Below are 19,578 nucleotides of genomic sequence, written 5' to 3'. Positions count from 1 at the left end.
TCTTTTACGTGTAACGTTAGATCCATTCCATTCCGATGGAAATTCCACCAAATATCTGACAGCTGTTCAATGAAACATTAGACATGTTGTTGAATTACACCTGAGATTACACGCAAAAGGTGAATAATTACAACCCACATCATCGAGTGTCTTTCAAACAAATCCCTTCCGGGCAGTGTTGATATCTTTCCCTTTTAAATCATTTCAGAATTAGCCTCTCGAATAACTTGTTTCGTGACTGATAAAGAGAGTCGTCTAAAGCTCGTGATGGATGACTCGAAAAGAGTTCCGTGCCCCAAGGGGGCGTAGTAGTAAGTCGGGCCATCAACTTTGATAAATGACAGGTAGTAGATCTAGTCCTCCATAGGCCTAATCTAAAAAGTAATAATAATGCCAGACGAAGTTAAGTATGTCCCGAACAACTCCAGCCGTCATCCATCAACTCCAGGTGGTGGCTCCTACAATCCATCTCAGCCCCTCAATCCAAACAGTAGCCCATCTCTGTAAGGGGATGAAGAAAAGAGAGAAAGATTAGCGGGCGGGAAAATTCAAATTGAGGTTATACAAGATGTTTATTTGGATGTCGATATAAGAAGACAATAACGCGGACACTTGACACAAGAGGACGACGAACGACGATGGCAAAAAAAAAAAAACACAATTCCTTTAAAAATTTCCCAAATTCTTCGACGGATGCGGCTGGAATTTATTTTGTGTGACATTTTTTTAAATTTTTTTTTAGCTTCTTTAAATTCTTTCGGGATATAATCGTCGTTATTCTCTGAATTATTTTTTCTTTCTTTTTTCGATAGTCATCGCTCAACAATATTAACAGCACTGAGGAACAAACAATCAATGGGTGAATTCGCCAAGGTCCTAAAAAAATGATGAAAAGTTTTAGTTTTGCTTTTGACGAATTTGGGAGCGTAGGAGGAGGAGGGTTATTATGATGAAACAATTACTATCGTGAGTAGACGCAGGCGGAAGCATTGGGGGCCTTCTTTCTCAACTTGTCTCTTTTCTTTTTTTGGTATTCCGGATAATTGTTTTCAATTTAATTTTGGGACGAAATTTGTTTGTTTTGACAATCGGGTACGAAAAAATGTCGACAACAGCAAATGCAGTTAAAGTGATAGGACGGTTACAAACGGGTAGGAGTTATTATTATTATTATTATTTAATATAGTAGTGGGTGGACGAATAAATTTGTTTTGAAAAAAATTCGGAGGGGAGAGCAGTAAAAATGGCAACGATATGACAATGCAAAAGAATTAATGTTGTTTTGGCATCAAAAATTGTTGTTGTTAAGAGTCTAGTGTGTCGGAAAGTTTCGTGAATGGAAACCTTGTCGATAGGAGGGGGGCGGTGTCTGTTTAAAAAAGGCCGGAAAAAAACAAAAATCGAAGCCAATTCAAAATTGGCGGGCTAGGGGCGTGTCTTCCGGTCATTCAAAAAAGAAAAAGAATCTGAGCTTTTATATCAAAAGGGATACACAGTATTGCTGCCTTAATCATTGTTTGCTTGTCAATTAACTATTTAAACAGGGAGGGACGTGTTTTACTAGATGGAAAATGAAAACTGGCCAATCTCTTAAAGAAATAAAAACACAAAATCAACAAAAGGTGAGGGGAAAAACAAACGGAGATTGGCTCTACACAGGAAAAAGATCGAGGGGGTACCACTTGGAGGCAAATCAATTTCTGCCGTTATCCATAAAATAACTTTTTTGTTGTCTCTTTTCACTTTGACGCTCTTATAAAGCGAGTGAATATATAATACCGTTTGATAGTGCGGGAGGACTTTTCTTTTGTCGTGTCGGGATTGGCATTTATGGCGGCTATTATGGAACGGATTTCGGGATAGGAAGGAAGGAAATGAAAATAAAAATTTCATTTCTGAAATTTTCTTTTTCTTAATTTTTTTTTTAGTTTTGTGTTTTAGTTATTTAAAAAAATAATTAAAATTTGGCCTTGTTTTTCAACTCCTGGGCCGCTCTGAGAACGACAGGAGGGAATTTCCGCTCTTCCGGGTAGAGACCGACGCCCGGGACCGTGAAAATGGACACGTCTATTAAAATAATAATCAAAACAATTCAAAAGGTTGTTGAAATTATTTCAAAACAGAATAAGAAGGAGCCTAAATTCTTTGTTACCGTCAGACAGGTTAAATAGTTGCGAGGGCAGCTCCTGGAAGAATTTGTGCCGGACGGCCGTTTCGCCCGTCAGTCGGGTGCTGGGCTGCAATTGGAGCAGTTTCGAGGCCAAATTCTCGGCCTGGCTAATGTCGTAGAGACGAGGGAACGCGTGGCCCAGCCTTTGCGTCCGGTAAAAGTTCAAGCGCTGCGGCTTGTAGAGCGGCAGACGGGACACGCCCGGCCACGTCGCTTCCGTCGGCGTCCCCAAAATCTGTGAGACCCACAAAAATTCATCAACAAAGTCAATTAATACAAAATTGAGCAAAAATTTTACCTTGAAGATTCTTTCCAATTGATCGGCAGCGTCTTTGACGCCGGGAAATGCCGGACTGCCCGTCAGGAGCTCGACAAAGATGCAGCCAACGCCCCAGAGGTCCAGCGGCGAAGAGTATTGCGTTGAGCCGAGTAGGACTTCAGGCGGCCGGTACCAGAGGGTCACGACTTCGCTTGAGAAGGTGTGCGACGGAACCGATTGGGCGCGGGCCAGCCCGAAATCGGCCAATTTGAGTTCGCCGACTTCGCTGATGAGCAAATTCTGCGGCTTGAGATCCCGGTGGAGGATCTTGCGCCGGTGGACGTACGAGAGGCCACGCAGGAGCTGAAACAGGAACAAACGGACGTTGTGAGCCTGTAATCCGCCCGGATGCCTCTCCAGATACTGAGCCAAATCCGAATGCTGTCGAGAGAAAGAAAAATTAAAATCGATTCAAACGGAATGTGCCAAATGACGAGACTTACGACGTATTCAAAGACGAACGTTAGCGACGTTTTCGTGTGCACAATGTCGTGCAGGGTGACGACGTTGGCGTGACGCAGGTCACGAAGTAGAGAAGCTTCACGGATGGCCGTGAATGGAGCACCTTCTTCTTCCTGCAAACGAATTTCCTTCAGCGCCACCACTTGCTGAGTCAAACTAAAATTAAAAGAAACAAATTGGTCAGAAATGTCACCAACATTTTCGAATAACTCGACTCAAAGTTTTTACTTGCTGAATCCTCGGTAGACGGTGGCGTAAGAGCCTTCGCCTAGCTGCTCCAGTCGTAGGTAATTCTCGATTTTGCCAAACGGACTGGTTCCCTATTAAGGCGGGAAAGTTTGAAACATATAAAAAGCAGAAAAAGGAACGGATGAAAATAAAAAGATGAATTGAATACACACCCCGAAGGCTGAGTATCTTTTGGAGCGACGAATAGACTCGGAGGGTTTCAAATTGATGGCGGATGCGCTGGGTAGGACGACACTGGCTCCGGCCAGGTGAGGGTCGATGGGCTGGTGTCGGTAAACCTCCGATTTGGGACGCTGTTTCAGGTGGGACGAGGACGATTTCTTACTACGTCTCAGCACCACTTGTTCACCTCCAACCGTAGCAATTCGGCTGCTGGTATCTTGAGCACACGCATCGTCACTTCCCAAACCGGAATCGGCACCACCAGAACCCTGTCGACATTAATACAAAAATAATAACATAAGAAATGGAACAGGGGAAAACAAATTTTAGATTCAATTATACCTTCAATTTTTCGAATTCTGGATCCCGGCTGGCGCTGAGCAAATCTCCGTCACTTAGTCGTAGCCTCTCCCATCGGAGGTCTGGCTCACCTTGCCCACCAGATGCATCACCATTCTCCTGCAGCGAGTCCCTGGTTTCGCTGTCCAGCTTGTCCAGATACTCGTCAGAGAAACCTGCTTTGCCCCTCATGCTGAGTCCGTTGTGGTCCTTGCGGTAGCCCATGTGAGAGAGTCTGGTCTGAGATCTTGTTCGGCTGATGGACCAGTCTTCTTTTGCCAGAGCTGTCGAGAGAGAGAGAGATAAGAAATTAAAAGAGGCAACGGGGGGAAAAGGTGATGCAAACACTTACAGGCCAGCCTGCCCAAGCTGTCACTGAGTCGTTTCCTCAGCCTGGCCACCTTGCTGAGCTTGTTCTTGGTTTCCGACATGTCGAACTGGAATGAGGAAACTCTTGGGTATTAGGCGGATCACTGACCGAGCACCTGCATTTCTCCTATGAGCAACTGATGGTGACGTAGAGATTGGCCAACACTTGAGATATGGTGGTCATTGCTAAGGTTGCACTCCCCTTTTCGTCGCGAATATCCCACACGAGCCGATAGCACAAAGGAGCTCAGACGACAAAAATTGGGCGGTTGCGAGTCGTGATCGAGTGGGCAGTAGTAGGATGTGGGAGGGGGCCGCGATCGAATCTAAACTTGGAAGCCAAATCAAAGCCCGATAAGATAACAGAGCGCGGGCTCCGTACGAACGCGCAAGTCCCTCACAAATCGCCACCGATTTCTCGTTACCTTCTGCTCACTTTCTCACGCAGACTGGTGCAACTTTAACGAGTGGTATCTGTCAAAATCGGACGACAGTGTGTGTATGTGTGTGCTAAGCAGCCATGTTTCTAGTATTGTGTGTGTGTGTATAATGCCGTGAGCCTCTCTCTGATGTGTGTGTACAGCAGAAAGAAAAAAGAGAGGGGGAGTGTTTTAAAGCACAGCGTTGTCACGTTTGGCAAATGATCATCTGTCAAATCGATCCGTTAGAGAAAAGGACAACAACAGAAAACTGGCTTTACAACAGGAGAGATAACCTACTACTCTACATTAGATGTATATTTTCCATTTTTTTTTAATTTTACCTCGTGAAATCTTGACCAAACGAGTTAGTATTTACATAAATTTAATGTCACCCCCGAGGCGAATGCACGAAATGAAATTTTTTTCCCAACTATTCCAGAAATGTTTTGTGAGTCACACAACTGGTTCTTTTCGGGAGTTTCACCTTGAAAAAAAATACACAAAAAATAATGATACTCAAGCCGAGTTTGTGTAGTCGTGCTTTATTATTCATCGATTGTGTTTGCTAATACAATAGAAACGCTATGAATAATAGATCAAAAGGTATCTATAAAATACACGAAACTTTCTATGAGCTGCGCTATATAGTATAGAGATATGCTCATTAACTTTTCCCATGGCCGATAGATTTCAAGTAGATTGTGTCCTGGATAAACACTGGTGGTGCTAGCCAGGCTGGGAATCAAAGGTTTTCTGTCGCCTTTTGTGATGGGCGACTCACCTTTTGCTTGTACACACACACGACTATCGCTCAAAGGGTGTGGCTGGCTCTGGTCGTGTGTGTCAGTCGTGAGTGAGTGATATTTCCCCCCCCCCCTCTTTTTCCATTCCATAATAGACGACACACCTCCCTGGAGCCCATCATCCCGCAAATGCTCTATAACGTATATAAATAAATCAAACTTTATGGTTGTATGGCAGACTACTATTATATAGTCTGATGGTTCGCTAGGCGCGGGTGAGATTGAAACTTTTCTTATTCGACCAAAGTAGAGAGATGAGAAATGCATAAATAATCCACCCGCAGCTTTTTAGTCACGCCGTCGTTATATTCCTTTTGTTAAGTCCCGGTCATATTCATATTTCCTCATTAAAGAAAAGTCTTAACGTGTGACGTTTTTATATTACAATGACTTTGCTGCTGTAGGAAGATTAGAGTCACGCTCCTTTTGGAAAAAACCGTCAAAATTAAATCGAAATTCTGCCGATTCATTTCCGATTGACTTTCAAATGTCGAAAATTTGGGTCGAATTGGAAAATGAGCGGCCATTTTGATGACGTGTCAAGGCTGTAAGGATATGTGTACCTTATGACACTATCGACAGGAAATGATTTTAAAATTTCGCAAGGCTATTAATTGAATTCAAATCAAAAGTTGGCGGGGTTTTCCGTACGTGTGAAATGACCAGCCAAACGCTCGGCTGTCGATCGATATGATCTTTTCATTGTTGTTGTTGCGTATAAATAGGGACAAGTGGACGAACGAGTTCATCAAATCGCATCAGTCCGTCTGAGATCGGTCCTCTGTCGTGTATTAGATCCGCACGGTTAAGTTTTCTGTGTATTTATTTAGCGCCGACGCCATGAAGAATAAGCAGCAGTCCATCATCTTGGCAGCACTGATCCTATCGATCGCCATCTGCTGGCTTCCCTCCGTAGCCAACGGTAACTATCACATTACTTTAATTGTTATTGCGTAAAACCCTTTTTTTTTGTTTTTCTATTTTATTCTTGACATATCATTTTATTGATTTCGCTTTTATTTTTCGGACATGATTGCGACCTCTCTCTCCGGGGGCTGCGTACATATAGGAATGCCGATTCTATCGGGTGAAGTGGACGGCCGTGATGGTCATCGATCTGACGCCAGTGGCGATCGATTAAGACGTCAAATGGATTACTCGGAAGACGAAACGGTCGTTGTCGATGCTCCGGCGGATGCCTACGTCGGCAGTTACGACGAACAGCAACCAGCTGATGGCAATTTAACTTTGAGATTCGGATACGGCGGATACCAGCAGCCTGGCCCGCAGCAGTACAATCCATACGGTAGGATATCATGCGCTATTATTATGCAATAGGCGTTTTGAATAAATTTGAAAGCGCGCCAAAGTGATTGAAATTCAAAGCAGTTATACCATTGAAGATGTAGAATTCAAATGTTTTGTGGTAGGATGGAATTCCTATGGGGGCGGACAGCAGCCGTATCCCGGCTATCAACCACCTCAGCCCGTCCCGAATTATTACAATAATTACCCCGGAGGCTATCCTGCCGCTCCTTACGGCCCGTACAACTACAATTACCCGCCGGACTACAGCAACACTAGCAACAGCACCACGACTATGAATCCGTTTTACAATAATTACGGTTACAATTATTATTACCCGATGATGAACACGACGACGACTACAACGACAACGACGACGACGGCCAGACCGACTACCACCACAACGAGACCTTATGGCAATTATTACGTCTTCAATTTCCGAGATGGATCCAATCAAACGGACATTGACGACGGCGCTTATAACGGTGGCGCTGCAGGACAAGACGACGGATTCCAATTCGGCAACCGATAAAACCGAGTGAACGACGCTTCTCATATTTACATGGAAAATCCCACTTTTCTCGAGATCAGCAAATTCCAACAACTTTTTAAATTTTCTAAGTATTCTTGATAATATTTTTAAAAATTTGTTTTCTATAGATATCTGTAGCTTGACAGTAAAAGCAAATGCATTGACAAATAATACAATATAATTTAACAATTAATTTTCATAAAGTCATCAAATTATCAAAATTAATTCTGAGTCAAAATAAGTTTTCCCGATATCGTCAAGATTTTATTTAAAAAATATGTTATACACAACAGCTATTATTGATCATTCTTTCTTTCTTAAATTCCAATAGAATACGAGTTGTTGAAGTGCCAAATTTTGAAAGCGACTGATATAATGAAAGTAAAAGTTTGCACACAGTCTTTTACAATTATAACTCAAGGTTTTTAGCGTAATCAAAGTCACCGTGAACTTTGCGGTCAAACAATATCAGATTTTCTTTCCATCTTCCGATGTCTGGAGGACGACTTGGCTGATGCGCCAAAAAGAAATTGAGATTTCAAAATAATCTTCCACGTGACAATTTGTACAGTTGTACGGCACGGCCCCTTTAGTCTTTCAACAAATGCGTTCGAAGTGAGTCGTGAACTATCTCTCGATATTTTCTGAACACTGTGCGCTGGCGGCCAGCAGTGAACGTAATTTGATATCTTACATGTTCATTCATTAATAACAGGGTCAAGATGCGGGACAAACAAAGTCTTTTACCTTCAGGACGTTTAGACGCACTGCTCTTATTGGTTGTTTTCTCAGCGTGTTTTATTACGCCAGTGGTCATTGCGTTCGATGGTGACGTGAAAGTGATGGAAGTTGATGGCAACCACTCACTTCCGGAAGTGGGAAATGTAAAGCAGGCGACTAATAGGAACATACGGTCGATTTTGACGAATACACTTGGTATTGGTGAGGTCATGATTGCACTGACTGACTTTGTAATAGGAAATGTCAGACAATCATTTGACAATAGTGAAGATAACATGGACCACCGGGAGATTGTAGCCCATTTCGAGCGGATCCAAATGGAATTGGAACAACAAAAGGAAGAGCTTCGATCCATTAACCGAGAAATTCAAAAGCTGGGCTTATCCATCATCTACTCTGAGCACGAAGAGAAAATCAAAGACAGTCTCTGGACTCTGCGGGATTACTTGGCGAATCCCAACGTTCGCCATTTAAATCGTTTCACTGAGAAAGCCTTTCATCTCGACCAAAGCATCCGAATCCTGGTCGACGGCCTACTTGGCCAGCACAGCTTCAGCCCCGATATCATGGCCGTCATCCGAGATGTTGCAAAAGTAAGTTCAATCATATTGAGTAATTATAAAACAGTCTCTCGTATCAATAACACGTTCGTATAATATGTTGTCGTGCATCAGTGTGATAGCCGAAAGTTGCGCAAGAATGTCATGTCCGTTGGGAGCCTCGTTATGGCAGGACTCCGTGTACGCGGCTTATACCAACGGATAATTAACGCAACACAAGGGAACGACAGGTGAAATATAGAGACTTTTTTTTAAATTTTATTTTGAAAATTCATACATGATTTAATCATTGGATATCATTTTTGCCGTTTGCATTAGTTCACCCTTCAAACAATACATTGACGCGTCGCTCATTAAATTGGAGACTAGACTGGACGACACGGCGATCGAATGCCAGGCGGATGAGACAAACGTCAGCGACGAAATGCGGCAAATCATGGAGGCCACGCTGACCCCAAACAGGAAAACTGTGGCCGATTCGTTGCTCGAATTCCTGGAAGAGAAATACGACACCAAAAAGTGGATCGTACTTGTACAAGAAAAAAGCTGGGAGAACTCGGTGTGGTCGGGTGGATTCCATCACGCCTCGGTCCGAAATGACGTCGCATTCGCCATTTCGGTCGATCGACGAGCGGAGAATTTTCCTGAATTCAGAAAATTCATCAATATCCACTTGAAAGAGTTCACGGTCCCTAAAGAGTGTTCCAAGACCCATTGTTATTGTTTAAGTTCCATTGAACTGGAGAAATATCTCAACCGTTTCTTTGTTCCTATCCGGGCCAAGAGTGGAGTCGAAATAGAAACGTTAGCGTCGTCCTCCGAAGTGGATGTGCATCATTTGATCGTAGCCACTTCCAAAGGCATGGAAAAACGGTATTTTACACTTCAGTATACGCCCTGGGTTCACGGTTGGTGCCACCACTGGGCGATTGCCATACCCAAGAGGCCATCAGCCATTTCGTTCAACCCATCGCCTAATTCGCCTTCCCGTTTGAGAAATCAAATTGAATGTTCTTACGATCCCGACCGAGCCGCACAGGATTACGGCCCGTTGCGCAACGAACGCGTCCAGGCTTACCTGTCGGTACGAGGTGACTCGAACGAAGAAGGTGCGTCCATCATCTTGGATGGCGAATGGAGGAACAGTCCCGGACAGAAATGGAAATTCGTCGATGGACAACTGAGGAATGGCTTCGGCAAATGCTTGACGTTGAGGTACACATTTTTAGGATCGGTTCATTACCTCTACCAGTACAACTGTGATCGTAATAAGCGCGAGCAGAGGTGGTATCGCCACGGTCTTCAAATTATCTTTGATAAAAAGAATTGTTTAGTCTTTAATGGCGAAGTGCACAAAGACCCCATGTTCGTAACCGCTTCAAGAGTTTGCGGTTCGTCGCCGTCGTTCATTTGGTACAATCGGGACACGGACTGCGAGGACGCCATGGTGATCCCGTCAACCACCAACGGCAGTCGACCTCTTCGCAACGAATTCTCCCGACTCTTTTTGAATGTGGTGGATAATTATGGAACGGAGCAGCCGTGGAGTAATCGCCCAGCTCAACTGTGGAAATATGTCGACGGTTTGTTGAAGAACGACGACGGGAAATGTTTGGCAGGAAAAGGTTGGTACGTCCGGTCAGTGGACTGTGCTGCTGACCAAATAGGAAATAACGGCCGTTGGACATACACCGAGAATCGACAAATCAGGAGCGAAGAGGGGTACTGCCTGAGCAGTGCTGGCGATGAAAATGGACACGTTTATTACGATCACTGCAAAGACGAACCCCGTCAGCGTTGGTGGTACTTTTCATAGAATAACATAAAATTATGGGTCGTATCTGCAAGAAACATCGTTGCGAAGGATGCATGTAGAATTTCATTCTGAGTAGTGCTATTTACTGTAGGCTAGATTTCAAGAATTTTGTAATGAAATTAAACACTAAACAGATTATTTTACACGCATCGCTATATGTTTAAAAATTTGCTTCTCCAATGCCTTATCCTCCATTCTTATTGTTACCAGTCTGTGTTGTTACTAAGCTCTATTTGTCGCATTTGTAATTTGAATCAATAAAGTAATGCATTCTCCGTCCACAAAAAAAGTCTTTATTGGGGACTGAATGCTGAAATAGACGGAAATAGACTGAACAAATATTTTTTTAAATGTTATCCAGATTATCCTGTTCGAAATTTAATTAGTCAAATTACAGAATTACACACATATGATATGGATGCTTCGCTATTAGTTCTCCCTAGTTTGACCTTCTCCTTGCTTTTAAATTTTTTTTTTAGATTCATGGTAATATTTCCCCCTCTGGCCACTAGTTCACTAGTTAGTTATTCCGGTATTCCAGGTTTGTTTTTAAAAGGTTGCAGAAACCCATTTCCTATCTCTTTCCTTCATCTCAAATCCATGATGGCTGCCATTTGTGAGGGGAAAAGACTCAAAAGAGGATGGGCAAACAAAGGGAAGGAGACAAGGAGTTAAAGTAAACAAACATGGCATGCATGGCAGTAGTTGGAATAATATATTACGAAACTTCTTGTACCAAATACGACGCTTAGTTAAGTGCAAGTGAGGAGTTCATATTTACGATGGATAATTTACGAATCGCAGATAGCAGTGGTTAATGCTAGCACATGAGACGACAGTTCAAGGAACATATTTCTATTATTTTGCTGTTAACAAAGGTTCGTATTGAGTTGTTTTACAGAGAAAAAAAAATGTAAATGAAAATTAATTAAATTTTTCGATTAGGTAGATGCTGCAATGCAATTTGTTAAAAATGTTTCTGGACCGGTTTAGTGGGAAGGTATTTTAAGAACTCAAATCTCAAATGATTGGTGTTATATAATGTTTAATAAATATATTTTTATCTATTTCTAGATGTCCAGCATGTTTTGTTGATGCAGTTCAGGCTGGCAACAATTATGTTCAATTGGACCCCATCAGCTGATACCTCAAGTACAAGTATAGTCTTCCTTAACTAACCTGCTTCACGAACTCTAGTATTGATTTTAAACAATAGGAAAATTCAAGATTTGATTCCGTCAAACAAACCTAGATGGCCATCTGAAGAGCTATTATGAAATCCAAAACTGTATTGAATGGGCTGGACATCTTCAAGGTACTAATTTCCTTTCTTTCTGTGTTGTTGATGGTATTCTAAAAATTACTTTCCAAATTAGGACAATGGAGAATGCATCGTGTTTGAAGCTAATACAACACCTCCTGATTGTTGTTGGTTATAAAGAGGTGACCACAGCATTTGAGTTTTGACATCAGAGCAAGCAAAGTGGCAGCTTCATCTCTTCTTCCCCCTTTCTTGAGTCCCCTCTCTTGTTCTCGTGTACAGTCATGTGTGTGTGAATGTATTCACGAGGGCATCCTTCACCTTTTCCCTCGATCCCCTGCCACTGTGGATGGAGCTTGGAACACCGGAAACGCTCGGCGGTATTACTCAGGCTTGAAGGTAGGACAGAGTTTACATTACAACTATTTGCTGGTCAAAAGTGAAAACACTGCATTGACATAGTGACTATTCAGACTATTTTCATAGGAATTCGCGGGAATTCGTTGAATTAACCTTGCTTTAAGGGAAGCTCCTGTTGACGTGAAAAGAAATGTCCGGCCATATTTGGTTCCCGTTTACCGAATTGGTGGTCGATTGAAGGCAAAGTGATTCGTTTCACCATCTTCTAGCGGTGTTTGGAAGGCGTTCTTATAACGAAATAGTTTTCACGTATTCTGGATGACATGTCTATGGAGGAACGTCGTGCGAAGTGCGTTAGCTTCATAAACTTGCATAAATAATTCTCAGTCGGTTCCACTGATCTGCACACAAGTTTTTAAGATCCTTAATAGAGTCTCAGCCGTGGCCAGTGAGGTAATAGAAGCAAGAAGCATTCTACTCTTTTGCTAAAAATTTTTAGTCGTTCGTTTTGACTGGCGCCTTTTATTTTTTTACCTTCTATCTTATTTTGAGTCGCCTTCATGTCCTTTTGCTTGTTTTCTGTCCAGCGTCTGTCCTGTCAGACTACGAATACTTTGCGATTCATTTGTTGATTTGTCGGGATTTTATCCGGATTTGTATCTCCCATCCGGATATTTCAACCTGGGGCTAACTGTGAGATAGTTGAAGATATTGTCATGTTGTCCTGCCCCCATGAATCACGATTTATTCAGATTTGCCACTAGAGTTTGTTACTAAGACCTTGCGCTTGTTTTTGAGCTTTCAAGTCCCCAATAGTCTTCTCACATTTCCTATTTATCGTTGCTAATCCAATATCGTCAATTGATATCTCATACTAAATCCGAGACATTCAATTGATCTCTACCTGGTGTTGCGCAAGGGGCATAGCTCAGTGGTAGAGCATCCGACTGCAGATCGTTATGTCCCCGGTTCAAACCCGGGTGCCCCCTACGGTTCAGCAACAGCATTCAGTGTTCCAGCACCTATAATCTGAAGGCAACTTCATCTTCCAAGTTCCAAAAGCCTCAAATGGCGTTTCTATTCCCAGACGTGTACCTTTGTTATAGTTAAATGCAGATGTCCATCGCCAAAGTATTTTTTTTTGTCAGGATCGATCTGGAAATTCTAGAACTGGGTAAAGAATGATCAGTTTTCATCTCGAAGCAATTCAGACTGTGCGTTGCTGATTGTTTGTACATCTTCCGGGTAGTGGCCTAGTGGGAACTATATGTCGGCTCTGGAGGTCAGCAATAACAAAAAGTTGGTCGCTTCTTTTTTTGCTTCCAAACTGGCAACTTTTGCTCTGAAAAATCTTTCGGTTTCCTGTTTGAAAAACTAATTTGAACTCTCCCCGTGGTATATCTGTTTGTTCAAGTCGACCTTAAGCCAAAACCAACGAACGTGGCCCACCACGGATTTCTTTTAAATTGTGGTTTCAGATTCCTGCAATAGTCGTCGGTTTCCAACGCTAATTCCTTGAAAACTGTCGATGGCCTCTGTTAACTACGTGCAAACAGTCTGCTGAATCAGTCACCGTCATTATTTATTCAACAGTGTAGTTTTCAGAAATTGCAGCTCTTTGGGTGGGCATGTTTGAAAGAAGGAAAACAAAATGTTATCATTTGGTTTTCCCAACATTTAAGAACCACGCAGTGCACTCTTGAACTAGAAAGCGTCACTCGTTCGGAAGATAATTGGCGCGACGACGAAATTGAGTAAAGCAAATTTGAAAATGGTTGTTAAAAATGTCCAGCGTGGTGGCAGTCACGACGTATTTCCCCGAGAAATCGATGCTCTTGCATTCTTACTACGTGTCGACTAGTTAATTTATCTTATCTGTCGAGTTTGTCTTGACTTTTTATGACCGTTGACATTCCACCCACCGCATGTGCCAGTGTCGTTGATTTCGTTATTCGTTTCGTCTTTTTCGTTCAAAGTTATTTGTTTACATGCAACTGAGGCGGATTTCAGTGGAATTCGGTTCAAAATGATAAGCTGTCTGTTGATGGGTTTCAGTAGTCGTTGCAGAAGGATCGCAATAAGTATTCTTCTCTCCATTCAACATCATCATTTGAATTTTATTCACTAGACAATTTCAATTCCACTTGGTTTGTTCAACATTTTTCTGCTAAACGATGACGAACGTAAGTCTGCACCTATAAATCTCCCGAATCTTTTTCTTTCCAAAATTTGGTTATTTCAATTGATTAGGATTTGTCCTACTTTTGAATTGTGCAGTTATTACCGTTAACGGCTGGTGCGTTTGTCGTCGTCTTTCTGCTGTCGGGGACAGGTAACGCACAGATCCACTTTGCAGGAAGATCGAGCAGGATCGAATTGCCTTCCGTGCCGTTCACAGACGACTATTTGAAAAAATCGCCAATGATCTTCCACGCCATCGAGATACTCTACGTGCCTCTATGGGAATTGCGCTGGCAATTTTCGGAAGCGTCAAAGAAAAACGCAAGAAATACCCAAAACGCTAGAAATCCCAACGAAAAATTTCTCGATCTTTGCGGCGCCTTGAATTTCTTCAAGGCGGAACAGAGTTATACAAATAGGAATTTGCCGGAGAATTTCAAGAAAATGAAAGATCTATCCAAAGCTTTTATTCAAATGTACCACATGCGCACCGAAGTTTCCCATCAGAGTTACTCGGTGGGATGTTTCGAGTCGGACGCCAAGGCCCTAATTGACGTGGCGAAATACCTGGACAACTTGATTGGCGGAAAGAGCGGTCGGATTACCGGGACTGAAACGAGCGTAGAATCTTCCACAACAAGAAGAGGTATTGGCGAACGAACCAGAGCGGACGGTGGATCTCGCGGTAGAAGTCCAAGTCCAATTGGCAGATCAAGAAGCCGAACTACTAGCACTGAATCTGAACCTCTTTTGAGAAGTCAAGACAGTCTTTCTAATAGTCCTACTATTGAGAATAAAATCTTGGTGGCTCTTGGCAAACGAGACAGCAGGTCATTCGGTCGAATCGATGACAAATGCTCCGGTCGCTCGTCTAAAATCGCTGAATGTGCTATTGATTCTTCTCCTTCAAACAGTGGTCGTCCAATGATTGGTTGACAACGCCGACCGAACCGATTCATTTCGCTGTGTTTAAGTTGAGTGTCTATTTTTTTTGGGGACGCTGTTGTGTTACTTTGTTGTTTTGCTATGTCGGCTGGATGATGTTTGCTTAAAATTCCCCAATAAATTTGCATTTCTTGAACTATTTAGAAAATGATTATTTGCTTTGGTAAGAAAAATGGTGGGCGACGAAAATTGGAAACCAACAGCCAAGCAAATTTGAAAATGGTGATGTTAATGTCCAGCTCGGTCTTACGTCGTACGTATTTCCCCTTAGAAATCGATCAGACTGATGCTCTTGTTGTTTTATTGCGACCTGTCAATTTATCTTATCTCTGTTCAGTTTGTCTTGACTACTATGTATGACCTTTGCCATTTCACCCACCGCTGTTGGGTCGTTTCTTTTTCTTTTGCATTCGTTTCGCCTTTCACATTCAGAGTGATTGGGTCACATGCAATAACTGAGGCGGATTTCAGTTCAATTTCGGTGGTCGTTTGAGACGGTTCGCAGTAAATAGTCCGGAACAGCATCGTCATAGAAATATTGACTCGGTCTTTCCGATTTTACTTAGTAGTTACTTTTCGTCCAGAACGATGAAAAACGTAAGTTTGCACATCATTTGTTTTTCTAGTCAAATTTGGACAATCTTCTGGATTATCTATAGATTGATGGATTTTGATTAATAGCTATTTGAAATTTGGTGAATAATTTTCCTATTTTTGAATTGCACAGTTATTAACGTTAACGGCTGGTGCGTTTGTCGTTGTCTTTCTGCTGGCGGGGACAGATGTGTGGCCTTGCCGTACTCACGCAGCGACCCTGTTAAACAACCGTGGCGGTAATATACAAGTCAATCAACCCCTTAATATTAATAAGTAGTTGGAAATTAGATTAAATTTCACGTTGAATCACAGACAAAACTAATCTAACGCTGGGAATTGTTCAAGAAAATGAGCTGTTTAGACAGAAACGCCAATCCCCCGGAGAACCTGCTGGTAGGCTATAGACCTAACACAATCGGGAATTCAAACGATTGATTGCTAATAATAATAACTTGCTAATTGCATATAAATTATGCAACGTTTTCTTCAACAGGCCGGAAATCGCCCCGTGAATGGTACACTGAAGAATATTCGTTGAAAACTCGCAAGATCTTTCACGCTCACCAGATCCTCTACGGGCCTCTGTGGCAATTGCACGTGAAGATTCTGAATCCGAATCCACAGCAGAATGAGAATGACGTCGTTTCTTTAGATCTCAGCAAAGTCTTGTACCCCTTTACAGGTTTTAAAACCCCCCAAATCTCTCTGCCAGATAATTTGAAAAAGGGTTTCCCTGGACCCGAACGCTTCAGCCAAATGTACGTTATGCGCATCGAGATTTCCCATCAGAGTTACTCGGTGAAATGTTTCGAGTCGGACAAGAAAGTCCTGATTGCCCTGGCGGAATACTTGGACGGCGTCAATAGCCAAAAGAGCGCTGCTAAATCCAGCGGAACTGGGCGGTGCGACTGTCTAAGAATCGTGGTTAAAAGAATTCTTTGCTGCATCGAAAATCTTAGAAATAGGAAGACGTTGAAATCAGCCATCACCTCGGCTCTGGACTATAAATCAAGTCCATCCACACCGAGTGCAAGTGATAACCAGTGTGCGGTCAAAGATTCCCTCGATAAAATCAGGAAAATTTTCTAAACTGAATGCGAACAGGGCGCACAGTGGCGGACAACAAATCCCGACTATGCATTTACAATACATTTAAACCGGAAATGACAAACTATAATGGGATTCAATTTCACTTCATTGTTGTCGTTGATTCATATTTTTGTTTTTGTACAAAACGAATATAGCGCCGTTTTGCCATCAGCATTTTTTATTATTTGTTTTGTTTTATTTTGTTTTTTAAATTATTATTTAGAAATGTCTAATTTTATCCAAATAACCCTAACAGTCTAACACCAATCTCAGACGTCGAGATTTGTAAGGTTTCATAGTTCAGAAATTTTGGTTTCACTAAATTTTGTTTTTAAGAATTTTTCCCTTTTATTAATTGACCGCAGTTAAAGACAACCCAAACGCCAAAGCCATTCGGAAATAATTGTCCTGTTAAAAATATAAACCATTGGAGAAATAATATCACAAGGTTTCTCTCGTACAGGCTCGGTCATAATCAGCTGATTTTCCATGACAGATTGCGTCAGACTCTGTGACTTGCCCAAGAACCGTGCTGAGAAAAAACAACAGCATGTTAATGCGCCCTTCAAGGTTAGAACATTCCTCCATGATAATCGGGCAAAAGACGGTATACAGTATATGCTACCATATTATACTGTCCATCCAGCAGCAGCTAATACTGTTCTTCTCCCAACCGCATAATCATAACGGTGTGCTGGCCGGACGCGGTAATAAATTAAGGCTAGCCGCATGCTCCAAATGAGATGGGCCATGGAATCATTTGGAAATGTGCGTTTCCGGGTAGGGCATCAGCAGTGATGATCCAACCGGCAACATGAAGAGAACCTTAATCACCTTCTCGCTGACTTTGGCCACCGTTTTCGCTTATTATTCCACTCCGGATGCGGAAGGTAAAGCTAAAATTTTTAATTTTTAAATTTTGATTGAATTCATTTGTTTCTAATTTAATTATATAAATAGAAGAAGATGGCAACACGGGTAATAGCGTCGTCGGATATTACGACAGCGAAAGCGGAACGCTAAACAATCCAGCGTTGGTCCACATCGGCACTCCGGATGAACAAAATTCCGGAAACGACAAGAACAACAACAACTACGACGTGCCGATCAACATTTATTATCACTACCAGCATCCGGACAGTGAATTAACTGACGAACGGGCGCCGGGTGTTCCGGCATCCGCCCACGAAATCAATCCGACTCACATCAATTTTCTCATCCGCTTTTTCCGCTCCTTTGCCGCTTTGCCAGCCATTTTCCGCCATCGGTTTCTCTGCAATTTCTCACCTTCAGTTTCTCTGGACAATTTAAATTGTTTCACAAGTTTGGAATAACATCATTTTTAGACAACAGGAAGAGAAATTAGTTATCTCCTTTTGTTTGTTGAGTCGGCAGCAGCTCCAGTGGCGCAGTTGGTTAGCGCATGGTACTTATACGACAGTATACATGGTTAAAACAATGTCAAAATTACCTGAAGAAATAAATTCGAGAGATGCCGAGGTCGCGAGTTCGAGCCTCGCCTGGAGCAATTAATTTTACTAAATAATTCTGTTAACAATTTTGAATCGAAATTTTTATTTCAGTATTTGATTTGGATCACGTGGACTGGCACGGGTGGAATGAAAGACACTTGTTGATTTACGTAATCAACAGCACACAGGGCTGTCGCTAGTCACGTGGAGGGAAATGTGATTGATAATCTATACTTTTGGTTTTTTGATTAAAAAGTAACTGTCGTTGCCAGGCAACTAAAGTAAGTCGATCGATAAGGTGAGTCGTTTTTACATAACAGCGTCACGTAGGGCATGGCAAGAGAGTTGATCATATAACGACTGTGTTGATCCATATCGGACCATGTCTTTGAACGAACCACGTAGGCAGATGCTAACGAACAAAGTCCAATCTTTTAAAATGGGGCCCGTGTTACATTGTGGCCGATTATTTCAGGTATAAAACCGTCCATTTTGTCCAGACCCGCCTCATTCAGTCTTCTCACACAGACCGACATTTAAAAAATGAACAAAGCTTCCGGCATTCTCATCGCTCTTTTCGGTAAGTTATTTTTATTGTTTTTTTATTATTATTTTTGTTTATACTTGTTTTAATTGTGATTTCTATCGACCGTCAGCTGTTTTGGGTGGCACTTTTGCTGCTTGTAACCAGGGCTACTCTCAAATCGGAGACAAATGCTACACGGTATGAAACGGTACATTTTTATTTTTCAGCGGGAAATTCTGAATTCAAATTTTTTATATTTTCAAACAGGTGCCTGGCTTGCCCCAACGATTTAACTATTGGAGCTCCAACGAATTGTGCAGCGTCGCCAAAGGCGATCTTTTCCACGTCCAAAACATTACCCAATGGGAGGATCTCAACACTTTCCTGGTTGGACTCGGTAGGTCACATCCTTATTTACATTTTATCATCACTGTTTTGTTATTCATATCTTTATATTGACAAATCAGGTTACTACGACACCTACTGGACCGGAGTTGCTGCCGAAGGACACCCTGGTCTATGGGTTGTTCGGTCGACCGGATTTGAGTTGATCCCGGAAGCTGTTGAATTCAAAGAAGGATCTCCCAGCAACTCGGCTACCAACTTGTGCTTGGCCATCGAATACCAGGCCGATCTTGGACGCTACCAGTGGGTCGACTACCCCTGCAGCGACGAGTACGTCATCGTTTGCGAATACAGAACTTGCAATTAAAAATGTTTTTTAAAATATTTCAACGATAACGTGGGATAATAAGCCCCCCCCCCTTTTGTTGTTTTGTACACGAGTGTTTCTTATAAAACGAATGTCCAAGGCCAATAAATAATTCCAATCGAATTCGACAACAGATTCACTTACAGATCTCTTAGAGAAATTTATTACGCTTTCATTAATTGTCAA

At 42.2% G+C, this 19,578-nt stretch overlaps 4 protein-coding genes and 1 non-coding gene across 8 annotated transcripts; 4 read left to right on the top strand and 1 right to left on the bottom strand.

Moving 5' to 3' along the window:
* Positions 1 to 553: 553 nt before the first annotated feature.
* LOC124204579 (cyclin-dependent kinase 14-like) lies at positions 554 to 4,673 on the bottom strand. 2 transcript variants are annotated; one of them, XR_006878992.1, is made up of 9 exons: positions 4,054 to 4,673; positions 3,705 to 3,985; positions 3,353 to 3,631; positions 3,180 to 3,271; positions 2,933 to 3,107; positions 2,469 to 2,870; positions 2,153 to 2,405; positions 963 to 2,067; positions 554 to 876 (listed from the first exon to the last, which is right to left on the bottom strand). XR_006878992.1 is itself a non-coding variant. In XM_046601654.1 (8 exons), exons 1-8 carry the CDS (start codon positions 4,130 to 4,132, stop codon positions 1,958 to 1,960), a joined length of 1,671 nt encoding a protein of 556 aa, XP_046457610.1. In that variant the 5' UTR covers positions 4,133 to 4,673; the 3' UTR covers positions 554 to 1,957. The 2 variants fall into 2 exon arrangements, 1 of the variants encoding a protein (XP_046457610.1); XM_046601654.1 differs by having other exon boundaries at positions 554 to 2,067.
* A 1,066-nt stretch (positions 4,674 to 5,739) lies between these two features.
* Positions 5,740 to 7,325, top strand: LOC124204587. The gene is made up of 3 exons (XM_046601670.1): positions 5,740 to 6,217; positions 6,365 to 6,601; positions 6,726 to 7,325. The coding sequence occupies exons 1-3, from the start codon at positions 6,136 to 6,138 to the stop codon at positions 7,130 to 7,132; spliced, it is 726 nt and encodes a 241-aa protein (XP_046457626.1). The 5' UTR covers positions 5,740 to 6,135; the 3' UTR covers positions 7,133 to 7,325.
* Positions 7,326 to 7,723: 398 nt separating this feature from the next.
* On the top strand, positions 7,724 to 10,575 carry LOC124204578. The gene is made up of 3 exons (XM_046601653.1): positions 7,724 to 8,466; positions 8,548 to 8,663; positions 8,752 to 10,575. The coding sequence occupies exons 1-3, from the start codon at positions 7,855 to 7,857 to the stop codon at positions 10,247 to 10,249; spliced, it is 2,226 nt and encodes a 741-aa protein (XP_046457609.1). The 5' UTR covers positions 7,724 to 7,854; the 3' UTR covers positions 10,250 to 10,575.
* A 967-nt stretch (positions 10,576 to 11,542) lies between these two features.
* Positions 11,543 to 19,515, top strand: LOC124204586. Of its 3 annotated transcripts, XR_006878993.1 has the most exons (11): positions 11,543 to 11,564; positions 11,626 to 11,909; positions 11,997 to 14,053; positions 14,148 to 15,593; positions 15,724 to 15,829; positions 15,906 to 15,986; positions 16,087 to 17,572; positions 17,643 to 18,734; positions 18,811 to 18,878; positions 18,948 to 19,077; positions 19,148 to 19,515. XR_006878993.1 is itself a non-coding variant. In XM_046601668.1 (8 exons), exons 5-8 carry the CDS (start codon positions 18,698 to 18,700, stop codon positions 19,390 to 19,392), a joined length of 480 nt encoding a protein of 159 aa, XP_046457624.1. In that variant the 5' UTR covers positions 15,467 to 15,593; positions 15,724 to 15,829; positions 15,906 to 15,986; positions 16,087 to 17,572; positions 17,643 to 18,697; the 3' UTR covers positions 19,393 to 19,515. The 3 variants fall into 3 exon arrangements, 2 of the variants coding, with proteins under 2 accessions (XP_046457624.1, XP_046457623.1); XM_046601668.1 differs by lacking the exons at positions 11,543 to 11,564; positions 11,626 to 11,909; positions 11,997 to 14,053 and having other exon boundaries at positions 15,467 to 15,593; XM_046601667.1 differs by lacking the exons at positions 11,543 to 11,564; positions 11,626 to 11,909; positions 11,997 to 14,053; ... (2 more) ...; positions 18,948 to 19,077; positions 19,148 to 19,515 and having other exon boundaries at positions 15,483 to 15,593; positions 15,906 to 15,983; positions 16,087 to 16,854.
* Positions 18,080 to 18,210, top strand: Trnai-uau. The gene is made up of 2 exons: positions 18,080 to 18,117; positions 18,175 to 18,210. It is a non-coding gene; the product is annotated as a tRNA-Ile (tRNA).
* Positions 19,516 to 19,578: the final 63 nt, after the last annotated feature.

Source organism: Daphnia pulex, chromosome 10 (genome assembly GCF_021134715.1).
Source record: "Daphnia pulex isolate KAP4 chromosome 10, ASM2113471v1".
NCBI lineage: Eukaryota > Metazoa > Arthropoda > Branchiopoda > Diplostraca > Daphniidae > Daphnia > Daphnia pulex.
The sequence above is the reverse complement of the archived record's forward strand: the minus strand, read 5'-3'. Positions and strand labels throughout refer to the sequence as shown.